The sequence below is a fragment of the Staurois parvus genome, unplaced genomic scaffold (genome assembly GCF_062004578.1).
Source record: "Staurois parvus isolate SC_StPar_1 unplaced genomic scaffold, SC_StPar_1.0 ptg000634l, whole genome shotgun sequence".
Taxonomy (NCBI): domain Eukaryota; kingdom Metazoa; phylum Chordata; class Amphibia; order Anura; family Ranidae; genus Staurois; species Staurois parvus.
Genome location: NW_028318430.1, coordinates 13,120,602 through 13,134,314, shown reverse-complemented (window position 1 = coordinate 13,134,314; position 13,713 = coordinate 13,120,602). Strand labels below are relative to the sequence as shown.

Genomic DNA, 13,713 nt, shown 5'->3' with positions numbered 1-13,713 from the left:
CTGATTGTACAAACTCCCTTTGATTTACCAAATTCATATGAGGAAAACCTAACAATACTTTCAATCTGTATCTAATCAGGCAGGCCCTCATACTACATAGTTATTTGTAGATGTAACGGAGATTGTATGATCAGACTGTATAGTGTATGGTCAGTCTAAAGCCAGCCATAGATGATGAGATTTTCTTTCCCACAAGCACATAGTCAGTGTTGATGGGGGAATCCCTCCCGCTGAGCTATTGTGTGCTCCCGGCAGGGGGGGGGGTGTGGTTTAGTCCCTGCCGGGAGAGCACAATGCTTATTTCTAGCAATAATTGTATGTAAAAATCCAACTGGATGCTTGTACCCAAGTCATACAACAATCGAATTGGGTACAATCAGCCTGCCCATAAATGGTTCGAATCCCAGCCAGTCCCTGCTGAACCGGCTGAGAATCAACCCATCTAAGGCCAGCTTTAGACTCATTAGAATCTAACTGTACAATCAACCTTACCCAGGTGCGGACTGACCATTTGGGAACTCAGGCACTGCCAGAGGGCCTGGGGTCAGTAGGGGGCCCCGTGAGATGTCCCTGGTACCTTTCATAAGCTTTTTTGGGTGTGGTTTGAGTGTGGGTGAGGACACAGGGGCCACATGATCCCCTATTGCCCCGGGGCCCCATGAGTTGTCAGTCCGCCCCTGACCTTACCTACAATAACCTAAAGTTTCTATGTACTATGAACACCTATCTAATCTATCCAATCAATGTGTAACCAATCAGGCAGACCTAAAGCTGGCCACATACTATACCATCTGATTGTACAAACTCCCTTAGATGTACCGAAACCACATAAGGACAAACCTAACAATACTTTCAATCTGTATCCAATCAGGCAGGTCTTCGTACTACATAGTTATTGGTGAAGCTAAAGGAGATTGTATGATCCAATTGTATAGAGTATGGTCAGCCTAAAGCTAATACAAACTACAAATGGATTGCACAATCACCTTTAGATCTACCAACAAGTATGCAGTGCCGGGGTCTCCTTAGGTGGATACACACTGATTGGATAGATTAGGTAGATGTTCATATTAAATAGTCATGGTAGATCGAAGGTTGATTGTATATTCAGATTGCAGCATGGATTCAGGGAAGGGTAAGATCTTATATTACATAGTCTTGGTAAATCTAGTCATACATATTACAATCTGATTGTACAATCTCCTGTTGATCTACCAACAAACATGTAGTGCAAGGTTCTGCTTGATTGGATAGAATTAGGTAGGTGCTCATATTACATAGTTTTGGTAAATCTAAAGCTGATTGTACAAGGATTGAATGGCCAGATTGCAACATGGATTCAGGTAAAACCTCATTTTACATAGTTTTGGTAAATCTAAAGCTCATCATACACTTTACAATCTAATCAAACAATCTCCTTTACCCTAGGTTCACACCTAAGAACCGCTGTACAGTGCATTTAACATGATTTCCTATGGCACATGTTCACATCTCCACGTTTTCACCCGCTGCGTTTTTTGGAAAGGGAAGGGGCGTTTTTGAAAGCAAAACGTTGCATTTTTGGTTCTATAGACTTCAATGGAAACGCTGCAGAAAAGCATGTAATGTGTTTTTGCAGCGTTTTAAATCTGCCTAAGAACAAGAAAAATAATTTAAAAAACCAAAACACATCAAAAACACACTACATGCTTTTCCGCAGTGTTTCCATTGAAGTCTATAGAACCAAAAACCCAATGCAGAAACGTCTCAAATGGAAACTGCATAGGTGTGAACCTAGCCTAAGGCTGCTTTCACATGGAGGAGTTTTTCAAATGTTTCTGCATTACAAAAACGCCTGAAAAGCTCAAGAAAACTGCTTCCCTATGTATGTGAATGTATATCTACGTATGTTTTCACACTGAGGCCTTGCGCTTGCAGCGTGGTGTAAAAACTCCTGCTTAAAGCATCTTTGGGGAGTTAAAAAAAAAGCTTCTTCCCACTGAATTCAATGGAAAACGCCTGAAAAACAACTTAAAAACACCTCTGAGAAGCGTTTTTGGTGAAGTTTTTAAATCACGTGCCCTTCAAAAAATGCCCAGAAAGCGCTGCAAAAGCGTGTTAAAAACGCCTATGTGCTTCTGCAACGGATCAGTGTGAAAGTAGCCTTAGACCTACCAACAAGTATGCAGTGCAAGGGTCTCATTGATTGGATACAGGGATTGGATAGATCGAAGGTTGATTGTACAAGATTGTATGTTCAGATTGCAACATGGATTCAGGGAAGGGTAAGACCTCATATTACATATTTTTTTCTTTAATCTAGAGCTCCTTATACACATCACAATCTGATTATACAATCGCCTTTAGATCTACCAACAAGTATGTAGTGCTAGGTTCTGCTTGATTGGATAGAATTAGGTAGGTGATCATATTAGTTTTGGTAAATCTACAGCTGATTGTACAAGGATTGTACGGTCAGTGTGCAGCATGGATTCCGGTAAGACCTCATATTACATAGTTTTGGTAAATCTAAAGCCGATTGTACAAGGATTGTATGGTCAATGTGCAGCATGGATTCCGGTAAGACCTCATTTTACAGTTTTGGTAAATCTACAGCTGATTGTACAAGGACCTCATATTACATAGTAAATCTAAAGCTCGCCATACACATTGCAATCTAATCATACAATCTCCTTTAGACCTACCAACAAGTATGTAGTGCCAGGGCCTACCTAACTGGATGAGATGGGTAGATGGTCATATGACCAAGTTTTGGTAGATTGTACAAAGATTGTAACATGTATGGTGATCCGAGGCTGAAGATGATTGTACAGAGACAGAAGTAACGGTCAGCTGTGCATATACTGTACCTGCAGTATCCCAGATGGAGATGTTGTAGGGTCCCCACTGTTTCAGGTAGAAGGCTCCCCCCACAGTGCTGACAGTGTCCTGGAACCTCCTCTCCATGTACCTGTGTAGCAGGGAGGTCTTCCCCACATTCATGTCCCCCAAGAGGACCAGCTTCAGGTCTGGCTTCTTCATCATCGTAGCACCAGTCCAATCAGATATGCCCAGAGCAGCTGCAGAGTGCCAATGAGACCAAGCTGAGCCTGCCTGGCAGAGCCTGCTCCATACACCCCAGTGCTCAGATCCCCGCTCGCTGCGCTCCCACACAAAGCATTGCTGTAGTCCCTGGCTCTGGCTCAGGTGTTATGCTGCCAGCGAACACTTCAATAAAACTTTGCTAACTTGGCAAAACACGGAAGGAGTGCAGGAAGTGAGGGCACTCCTCCAGGCCCCGCCCCAGCCTGAGCCTCCTCAATGGTGGGTACCGCCCTGACTCCTCCCCGGCCGTTCCTCTTCTTGCCTTGGCTCCTCCCCGGCCTTGTTTCTCCATGCCTTGGCTCCTCCCCAGCCTTTCCCCTCCTTGCCTTAGCTCCTCCTCAGCCTTTCCTCTCTTTGCCTTTGGCTCCTTCGCGGCCTTTCCCCTCCTTGCCTTAGCTCCTCCCCGGTCTGGCTCCTCCCAGGACTGCTCCATGACGGGCCATAACTGGTCGTGAGCCCCTATAATGTGTGTGTATACACAGAGCGGCGTCCTGTAGTACGCATGCGTGTTCGGTATGCGAGAGCGATGACATAAGAGCAGGAAGTGACAGTGCATTCTCGTCTTTCAGGTGACTCAGACAGCCGTGTGATGTGAGGAGGGCGGGAAGGAGGGGGCGGTACCCGGAACACAGTTCTCTCTCTCGGCCGATACTGACGGAGGGTCGAGGCAGCCAGCAGTAGCCGCAGCCGCTCCAGCAGTAGCCGCCATGGCCACGTTTATCTCGGTGCCGCTGAAGAAGACGTCCGAAGTGGACTTGGTGAAGCCGCTATCCAAGTTCATCCAGAACACGTACCCGACCGGAGAGGAGCAGGCCGAGTACTGCCGGGCGGTGGACGAGCTGAACAAGCTGCGGAAGAGTGCGGTGGGTCGGCCTCTAGACAAACACGAGAGCTCGCTGGAGACCGTCATGCGTTACTACGACCAGCTGAGCTCCATCGAGCCCAAGTTCCCGTTCTCCGAGGGCCAGCTGTGCCTCACCTTCACCTGGAAGGACGCCTTCGATAAGGGCTCCCTGTTCGGCGGCTCTGTCAAGCTGGGCCTGGCCAGCCTGGGCTATGAGAAGACCTGTGTGCTCTTCAACATCGGAGCCTTGGCCAGCCAGATCGCCTCTGAGCAGAACCTGGACAACGATGAGGCCCTGAAGGCCGCCTCCAGGTACTACCAGCTGGCCAGTGGAGCCTTCTCCCATATCAAAGACACTGTGCTGTCCGCCTTAAGCCGGGAGCCCACCGTGGACATCTCCCCGGACACCATGGGCACCCTGAGCATCATCATGCTGGCCCAAGCCCAGGAGGTCTTCTTCCTGAAGGCAACCCGAGACAAGATGAAGGACGCCGTCATCGCCAAGCTGGCCAACCAGGCGGCTGACTTCTATGGCGATGCCTACAAGCAGTGCCAGTACAAAGATACTTTACCCAAAGAGGTGTACCCACTACTGGCTGCCAAGCATGGCATCATGCAGGCCCACGCCGAGTACCACCAGTCTGTCATGGCCAAACAGCAGAAGAAGTTCGGGGAGGAGATTGGCAGGCTGCAGCACGCCTCAGACTTGGTCAAAACTGTTTTTTCCAGGTACGACGAATACATCAACGTCAAAGATCTGTCAGACAAAATACAGCGTGCTCTCACTGCTGCAAAAAAAGACAATGACTTCATTTACCATGACAGAGTGCCCGATTTAAAAGATCTGGAACCTGTGGGCAAAGCGGCTCTGGTCAAGCCAACGCCTGTCACAGTCCCTCTGAGTCAGAAATACAGCGATCTTTTTGAAAAAATGGTACCGCTAGCTGTACAGCAGTCTATGAGTATTTATAACCAAAGGAAAGCTGATCTCATCAACACAACCATTGCCAGAATGAGAGATGCCACAACCTTGTGTAATGGTGTTCTGGCCTCTCTGAATCTTCCGGCAGCCATTGAGGATGTGTCTGGTGACAGCGTACCCCAGTCAATCTTGCAAAAGTCTAAGGCGGTTATTGAGCAGGGTGGTATTCAGACAATTGACCAGCTGATCAGAGACTTACCAGAGCTTCTCCAGAGAAATAAAGAAATTCTGGATGAGTCGCTGAAATTTTTGGATGAAGAAGAAGCGACTGATAATGACTTAAAATCCAAGTTCAAGGAAAGATGGCAAAGAACACCTTCTACTGAGCTTTATAAACCCTTGAGAACCGAGGGCAGCAATCTCCGTAACGTTTTGGATAAAGCCATTACCGCTGATGCTGTTGTGAAAGAACGCTACCAGTCTCAGAGAGAAGCCATAGCAATATTGTGTAAGCCTGAAGCAGAGCTCAATGCTGCCATTCCATCTGCAAACCCTGCAAAAACTATGCAGGGCAGTGAGGTCGTGAACACCTTGAAATCCTTGTTGGCCCAGCTGGATGAGATAAAGAAGGAAAGAGAGCAGCTTGAAAATGACATTAAATCTGTCAACTTTGATATGACCACCAAATTTCTCACCGCTCTAGCACAAGATGCTGCCATTAACGAAGAGGCTTTATCTGTGACAGAGCTTGATCGAATCTATGGAGGCTACACTGATCGAGTACAGAGAAACCTGACTAAACAAGAGGAAATAATCAGCAATATCCAAGTTTCTCACCAGGAGTTTTCCAAAATGAAACAATCAAACAGCGAAGCTAATCTGAGAGAAGAGGTCCTGAAGAAATTGGCTGCAGGGCATGACAGCTATGTAGAACTTGTTGCTAATCTGAGAGAAGGAACAAAGTTCTATAATGACCTCACAGAAATTCTGCTGAAGTTCCAAGGCAAGTGCAGTGATATTGTTTTTGCCCGAAAGACTGAAAGAGATGAGTTACTCAAAGATTTGCAGCAAAGTATTGCCAGAGAGCCAAGTGCACCATCAATGCCAGCAGTACCAAGTTATCAAAATACTGCATCCTCAACACCTGCTGCTGCTACTGGCATATCAAGCACTCCAACTCCAGCACCAAGGACTGTCTATTCTGCTAAACAACCTCCACCTCGCCCTCCTCCACCTTCAGTTCCTGCTAGTGCCCCTGCTGCTCCTGTTAGTGCAGCACAGAATGTTGTTCCTCCATTAGCAAATGCTTCAGCTCCAGTGCCCTCACAGCCTCTCTCCAGCACCATTCCATCACAGGCACAGGGTCCCCCATTTGCAACCTATCCCGGATATGCAGGGTATTATGGAATGCCCATGCCTGTTGGCTATAATCCATACATGTATGGCCAAACCATGCCTCCTTACCTATACCAACCACAGGCAGGCCAGGCACCTTATCCAACACAACAGGCTGGCTTTCCAATGCCACAGCCACCTTATTACCAGCCTCCTCAGTAGGAAGTGTGTAGACCTAAATGCTTGTAAACTGAAAAAGTAACTTTCAGTTGCAGTAAGTGCACTGTCTGATATATACAACTCCCTAATTTCTGGGTTTTATGACCTGTTTGAGTTAATCTTCTGATTGCACTAAGCTGTTTCTGCCTGCCCATTTGCAAACACGTGATCAGAATGAAAAACAAACTAAGTTTTGCCTGGCAAAATGACCTCCTTGAGCTAATAGGGGGTGTCTTTGATAATGAGCAAATATCCCCAGTAACACTATGCTCTTTCATATGTAAAATGGGGTTGGGAATTATCTATTTTTTCCATTCTCTGTTTTTACTTTTCATTTCTTTATGGTTTAGTTATTGTATGCTATTTTGTCTATTAATCAAAAGCCTTGTAAATCATTATAATGAAAAATAAATCTAAAAAGCACAGCAATGTTTGCAGATGCTGGTTTAAGGCTGATTGTTCTGTCTTGGTTTATAAAACTATTACTTGATTTCTAGAGGTTTCCCATTTTTATTTTTGAGTTATCGTATAGAAATCTTCATTACTTACTCTTACAAGGTGATTGAGTTGCTAACGAAAATAGTGTAGCACAGCGGTTGCTGTATTTTTCTCTAAAAACAGGTAAGTTGCAGGTTAATTCTGCACCTGCTCTAAGTGACAAAATAGGAATCTGATGCCTGTGAATAAATGTTTGCTTCAGTGTTTAATGGGATAGGCATACATTCTTGATCCTGAGCTCCAGACATATTGAAATAGAAAAGGAAATTGACTTACAAAGGGGGCAAATTCATGCTAGCCAGACACTCTCCTTGGGGCTGAACAGGAGAAATCATGATTCCTCCACCTGTTCTAAACAGTGTGTGCAGTCAAGATGGTTTTTGTTAGTTTTGGATATATTGGTGGAGCGTTAGGGTCCCTGTGAGGTTTTTATTGTTATCTAGGGAACTTGGATCAGTGCATGGCAGTCCCTGCTTGACAGAAGTCAATTGTTTGATCGACTTCTGTAAAGGCACATGCTGGAAAACATTGTTGATCAGTGGATACAGCTGCTGGTTGGTGTATTGTGACATCGTCGAGTCTTTTTTTTTTTTTTTTTTTTTTTCTAATACAATTTCCTGTTTTTTGTGTTGGGGGTTTTTTTTTTTTTTGTGGATGGCTAACATCTGGGTGCAGTATTTGTTGAGCCCACACATTTTTCACCTAGCTCTTTCAATATTTATTTTTCACAAAGTTTGTTGATCCCGGAAGAGCACCAGGTCTGCCCATGGCTTGAATTTTCAAGTCTGGTATGGCCATACTTTGTTCCGGCATGATGACAGAGCAACATGCAGAAATAGAAATGCTTTTACTTTAGAGTTGGGAAAAACTAGTAACCATATCCGATTTTTATTTCATAGCAGATTATCCTTAATTTTCTGTCTGAAATTGTTAAAGATTTACTCTTTTTTACCCTGTTAACAGAGCCCTGCAACAGTATGGGATATTCTAACCCCCACACTAGCCAAACTAGGCAAAGAGCTTTGGCTTGAAATATGCTAATGCTCTTTAACCTCTTCCCATCTGGCGCATGCCAATTAACAGCCAGACGGGAGTGCTGCTGATGTGGGGGGGGGGGGGGGGGTTTCTAAACGTTCCACTGCCTGGGAGTGCGCAGCGCTGCTGTGTCCAGTGGAACACAGATCGCTGAAAGAGGTCCCGATTCATGTGTCCACTGACCAATCGGTGATAACATGAACAGTAGTAAACAAGATGTCACTTCCTGACATTGTTTACTACTTGTGAAATCTGATCACAGAGGTCACACGGCACAAGGCTATTCACAACAGACTTGTACCATGTGACAAGCTGTGACCAATCGCCACTCGCACAGTATTTTTCAATGGCTGCAAGAATGCACCCAGAGAGAGAGAAGTTTATTGCTTTTACAGCCTTTATGGGTGTAAAAGCAATCGGTGTTTAAAAAAAAAAAGAAAAATCTTCACCTGCCACAAGTAGTACAGGGTTGCTATGGTGACACTGTACTGCTAGGGTGACAGTACGTAAAAAAAAAAAACTATAAAAATTTAAAAAATTTTGAAAGATTTTTTTCTTTACCAAGAAATAGTGGATACATTTTGGCCAAGATTTATGAAGAAATAGAAGAAATATTTATTTTCAAAATTTTATAAAACTTTTTTTTTTATTAAATCTGGGTCCCCTTGAAGCATTATGCCACAATGTGTTACTATGCAGCGCGTATGAGCACGTGTTGGCTGACTTGCTGTCAAAGGAAGACCTCCAGGTCTGTGCTGTCAATGCTCAGGTACTTCCATTTTCATGCATTGGAGTCGCACTGCCATAGCACAGAGCAGGTGCTGTATTGTACTCCTGAGCTGCACACACATGGCTCAATGTACATTGCCATGAAAATCTATATATTCCTGAGCTAACTTTTAAAACCCACATTCAGTGATTTAACTCTGTACAAAATTGCAATACACCAATTGTGTATCACTACCATAATTAAACAATATACCAGAAATGCGCAGCACTTTGTAATAAAAAACTCACAATATACAAATTTCAAAGAAAATTCATAAATGGGTTACTAGTGCCTCACACCCTCCTATACGTGCAGGCACTAATAACCTTATAGTTTTTTTTTTTTTTTTTTCCCCTTTTTAATGTATTAACCAATTGCCCAGAGGATTCCCCCCTTCCTTCCTGACAAGTCCATTTTTTGCGATACGGCGCTGCGTTATTTTAACTGACTATTGTGCGGTCATGCAACGCTGCACCCAAATTAATTTTAATTTTTTTGGGGGTTTTTTTTTTTTTTTGCGCTATAAAGAGACCAACAAATTTTGAGGAAAAAACTATTTTTGACTTTGCTAATAAACATGTCCAGTAAAAAATAAAATTGTCAAATTTAGGCCAAAATGTATTCTGCTACACGTCTTTGCTAAAAAAATAAATCCCAATATGTGTAAATTAATAGGTTTATGTGAAAGTTATGGCGGTGTAGATACTGGAATTTTATTTAATTTTTTTACTAGTTATGGCAGCTATCAGTGACTTATAGCAGGACTGTGGTGGGCATTCTGACACTGGGTGGAACTTATTTTTTTTTTTTTTTTTTTGTCGTCACTGACACCTCCAGTGACATCCAGTACAGTGATCAGTGCTAATAAAAAGCACTGACACTGTACTAATGGTAATGGGCAGGAAGGGGGTTAAAGTGGGGTGATCAAAGGGTTAACTGTGCTGTTTTACTACGTGGGTTGTCTGTGTTCCACTGTAAGCACACTGCTTGGTATAGCAGAGCCATACCAAGCCGTGTGCAGGAGCTGACTGGAGAGATCTGTGTTTTTATACACAGGTCTCTCCCTTGTTGGAGATACTCAGCGATCACGGGGTGCCGGTGAGTAATCACTGGCCGAGACCTGGTGATTGACAGCTGAGGCCGTTACCTGGAAATGCAAAATCCTGTATATATCTGTGATTTTGCGCACCCCTGCTGCCCTGTATCAGCATTTCTGCTGTAGGGAAGCTGATGAGAGGAAGCAGTTCATTTATATAGTGCAAGTTTAATTACAAAGTGCTGCACATTTCTGGTATATATTGTCAATGTACATTAATGCTGACAGGAGTAAGATTTAATGGCAGCGGAGACAACCAGGGCCTCTTTAAAAAAAAAAAAAAAAAAAAAATATGCTGACAAGCCAGGTTTTTAAGTTTAATACCACTTTAAAATAATAGTGTTAGTTTGCCCTTGCTATAGTAATCTGTATGTTTACACATACTGCACCATCTTTTAGATAAGTTTTAGTGTGAAGGTGATTAATTAATAGGTCAGACTTGTATGAGTATATAAGTTTCTGGAGCTTATCGGAGGAATATGGTAAAATGCGAGATAAAATTCTGATTCTGGATGAAAAGATTTCCTATACACACACACACAGCTGACATGCTAAAGCCTGCAGTTTACTGATCTAAAATGGTTGGTGGTCAGTTCATGTTGTTGAACAATTTAGTTAACTAAAACCTTGTTTCTTTTATAGGAGCATTTTGAACCTATGTCTGCAGTATTTAATGTAACTAACCGTCGGATTAAAGTAATGGGAAAGATTTTGCAACATCTTGCTTGTTAAATGATGCTTCACATTTCCTCTGATCTTCTGTGTATACATTTTTCCAATAAATTGTCTTATAAATTTTTTCAAACTTTTTTTTTTTTTTTTTTTCTTTTTCTATGTGGTTATGTGACTGCATAGCCCCAGTGTTTAGGCCCATACTCTCTGAGGCTGTTGGACAGAACTCTTCTCCTGGCCCAACAATACCTTGACAATGCTGCAAGCTATAGATTCCAGTGAGATGTCAGTTTCTTTTGTTGGCGGTCAGGGCATAGATCAGCCTGACGGTTTTGATCTTGTGATCACATAGAAAAAATGTAAACAATCTGGAAGTGATATATTGGCAAAATGTTAAAGGAAAGGAAAAGCATTATTTAAAAGGTAGGTTATTGTGATGCGTCTTCTACTTTTAAAGGGCATGTTTGGATGGGTAAATAGTGTGCTTTTGACATCACATTAACTGATCAGAAATGTGTCCGAGACCTGCAGTGCAATGAGCACTGACTGGGTGCTTGTCAGGAAAGGGGAGTGTTGGGTTTATCCCTTTTGCTGCCAGAGCTGTTTTTGCATTTTTGGCACACATTTAAAAAATCATTTAAGGTCTAAAAATTACACAAATCCAACAAACATTATATATTTTCTAAAATCTGAGACCCGAGAGAATAAAATGGTGGTTCCAAATTTTTTAGGTCACACAATATTGTCACAAAGGTCTAGGAAACACAAAAAATACACTTTAATTTTGGGGCACAAAAAGCAATAAAGTATCCAATTTTGTTGTAAAATACAAAAGTTGAGGTTGCTTCAGTATCTGGCCTAAAGCAATCGCTTGCTATGGGGCAGATCTGGGGGCTGGTTGTGTCTGTGTCTATAGATACAATGCAATGTGGTGACACATTCCACTTTGTACATTTGCACGGTGTACACCTTACTATTATAGTATATACCCTGCCAATGTCTGTGGTCCCTGCTTCATTTCACCAGACTGCATGAATTGCCATTGGATTTCCTGGTGCACAAATGGGTAAACCTTTGCTGATCAGGAGGAAAAGCAGAATTGTATTTAAATTGCCCAGGTTCAGTTTCATATTTTGCCTACCTTCTCAAATTGACTGGACAAATGTTGTGAATTGCCTAGCATAGTTTGCTTACTTTAGTGACCGTTTCATACTATTGCAATTTGACACAACATGCACAATACCACTTGTTCTGTGATGTGGTGATGTTCTTTTCTAATGGCACTCAACACATGTAGCAGCAAAATTAAATGCTCTATCTGTGTGTATGTGTATAAATCTATCTATTTATAAAAGTCTGTCGCAAGCCTTTTCAAATGAATGAGCTCCTAAGATTTCCTATGAAAAGGTAAACCACTTGGCTGTCCTAAATATCCTCTGCATTCAATAGATCCCGAATCCCACAGCAAGTAAGCAGATCAGGAATTCAGACTTTTTTTTTTGGCATACTTGTACTTGTTTGTCAGTGAAAGTGCTGGACTTGCAGGACAGTTGGGAAAGAAATATTTTCAGTAGTAACTGCTTCCTTCTCTTGAGTCCTTATTGCTTTAATGCACACTGTATGTCTATACTTTGAAAATATTGCCTCAATTTCCTTGCCAAGGTTGTCTGCTTGGATAGTACATTGAGAACTAGCACCCCTTAGTATTACTGTTCAGGAGTGGAGACACTGTAAGGCTACGTTCACACTAGCGTTGTGTGCAGGCGGCAGAGAGGTGTTTGGGAAGCGTTTTTACCGCTTCCCAAATGCCTCTGCCAATTCTGCACATTACAGCACATGGTGCTGTTCTAACGGGAGCGTCGCGTCGCAGCAAAACGGACGCCTCTGATCGAGTCAGGAGGCATTGAAGCCTCCTATTCTTGTCTATGGTGCCGCTCCGCAAACGCCCGGCCGGCGTGTGCGGTTGCGGGGCATTTGCGGAGCGGTAACACCACTCAAACTGCATTATAGGCGTTTGTGGGGCGTTATTAACGCTCGGCAAACGCCTAGCTACAGCCACTAAACCACACATGCGGCGTTTGCCGAGCGGTAAACGCTCCGCAAACGCCAGACCAACGCTTGCCAAATGCTATAGGGGTGTTGGGCAAGCGTTGGTAAAACAGCCAAGTGTGAACGAGCCCTAAGAGTGTTTGCCCAGTCTGTATTAGTACACCTAGAGCTGATGCCTAGAAGAGCTCAATGAACTGGATATAGGTTTACACAACCAGAGCATAAAAACTTTAGGGACAGAGTTTAAATGGTACAAACCTTTTGTTGCAAATATGAGGACTCAGCCCGTTTTGGAACATTTAATTCACTGAATGCCAACGACATGCTTTGCATGAAGCTCTTTGCTGCCCCTGGCAGCGTTCTATGCTGTCTATGGAGAAATCCCAGCCCTGAATGAAGTAGTTGAAAGCTAAATGATTACAGCTTTAGTGTTGGTGGTGCCTACATGTTCACCTACAAAAGTATGCTCACCTAATACAATTTGGTTTGCTGTCTACTTATTTATTGCAACAGTAATGAAGTTAACGTGAACCCTTGCATGAAAAAGTTATTCTTATCTTGCTCCCCCAACCTGTAACAATTGCAGTGGTGTGTGGTGGGTTTTTTTTTTTTTGGGGGGGGGGGAGGGGGGCGAGTATCGTTTGGGTGGTACCTGATTCTACTGGCTCATTCCTCATCGTGGTGAGGATATTTCCTCAGCCTGCCAGCTGATTCCTGCTGAATCACCTGAAATTCAAACCATGGGAGGAGTTCTTCACCACCCAGCTCAACAAGTATACTCCATCCACCTTTTTAGTGTGGATAGGGAAACTTATTTTTGCTTGTTCAGCTGAAAGAAATCTAACTGACTGATTGCTGGCCATATATGGATCCCTTAATTGTGCAGCCAGCAGGCTCAATGATAAAGGAGTGGATTGCTCCATCTGCACGAGGTAGATATAGGAATTCTCCCTGCTGAGAGGAGACTCTCTCCCCTTTCAGAGTACATTGATCTGCAACTGCAGCTGTTGGTAGAGAAAACTTCCTACAAGCCAGTTCAGCAGTGTCATGTCCATCTACCGATGGACATCTGTCAAGCAGGAGCAGCCACGTATGGATTGAAATTTGGACAGTCCTTGCTGAACCAGCCTAATTTCAGCTCGTCGTTTAGCCAGCTTTACTAAAGTTGCACGAGGTATAAACAATTTCAG

The 13,713-nt window shown here is 43.4% G+C and overlaps 2 protein-coding genes across 2 annotated transcripts in view; one reads left to right on the top strand and one right to left on the bottom strand.

The window, feature by feature from the left end:
- The window catches only part of RAB20 (RAB20, member RAS oncogene family), a 48,601-nt gene extending 45,027 nt beyond the window's left edge, over window positions 1-3,574 (bottom strand). The window contains exon 1 of the mRNA XM_089693590.1: window positions 2,850-3,574. Within this exon, the coding sequence (XP_089549716.1) occupies window positions 2,850-3,024 (175 nt within the window). The 5' untranslated portion in view covers window positions 3,025-3,574. The remainder of the gene's footprint in view (window positions 1-2,849) is intronic.
- A 69-nt stretch (window positions 3,575-3,643) lies between these two features.
- Window positions 3,644-6,854, top strand: PDCD6IP (programmed cell death 6 interacting protein). The gene has a single exon (XM_089693589.1). The coding sequence runs from the start codon at window positions 3,792-3,794 to the stop codon at window positions 6,405-6,407; it is 2,616 nt and encodes an 871-aa protein (XP_089549715.1). The 5' UTR covers window positions 3,644-3,791; the 3' UTR covers window positions 6,408-6,854.
- Window positions 6,855-13,713: the final 6,859 nt, after the last annotated feature.

Excerpts from the sequence above, each read along its gene's own strand:
- PDCD6IP (XM_089693589.1), top strand. The coding sequence starts at position 3,792 with ATGGCCACGTTTATCTCGGTGCCGCTGAAGAAGACGTCCGAAGTGGAC.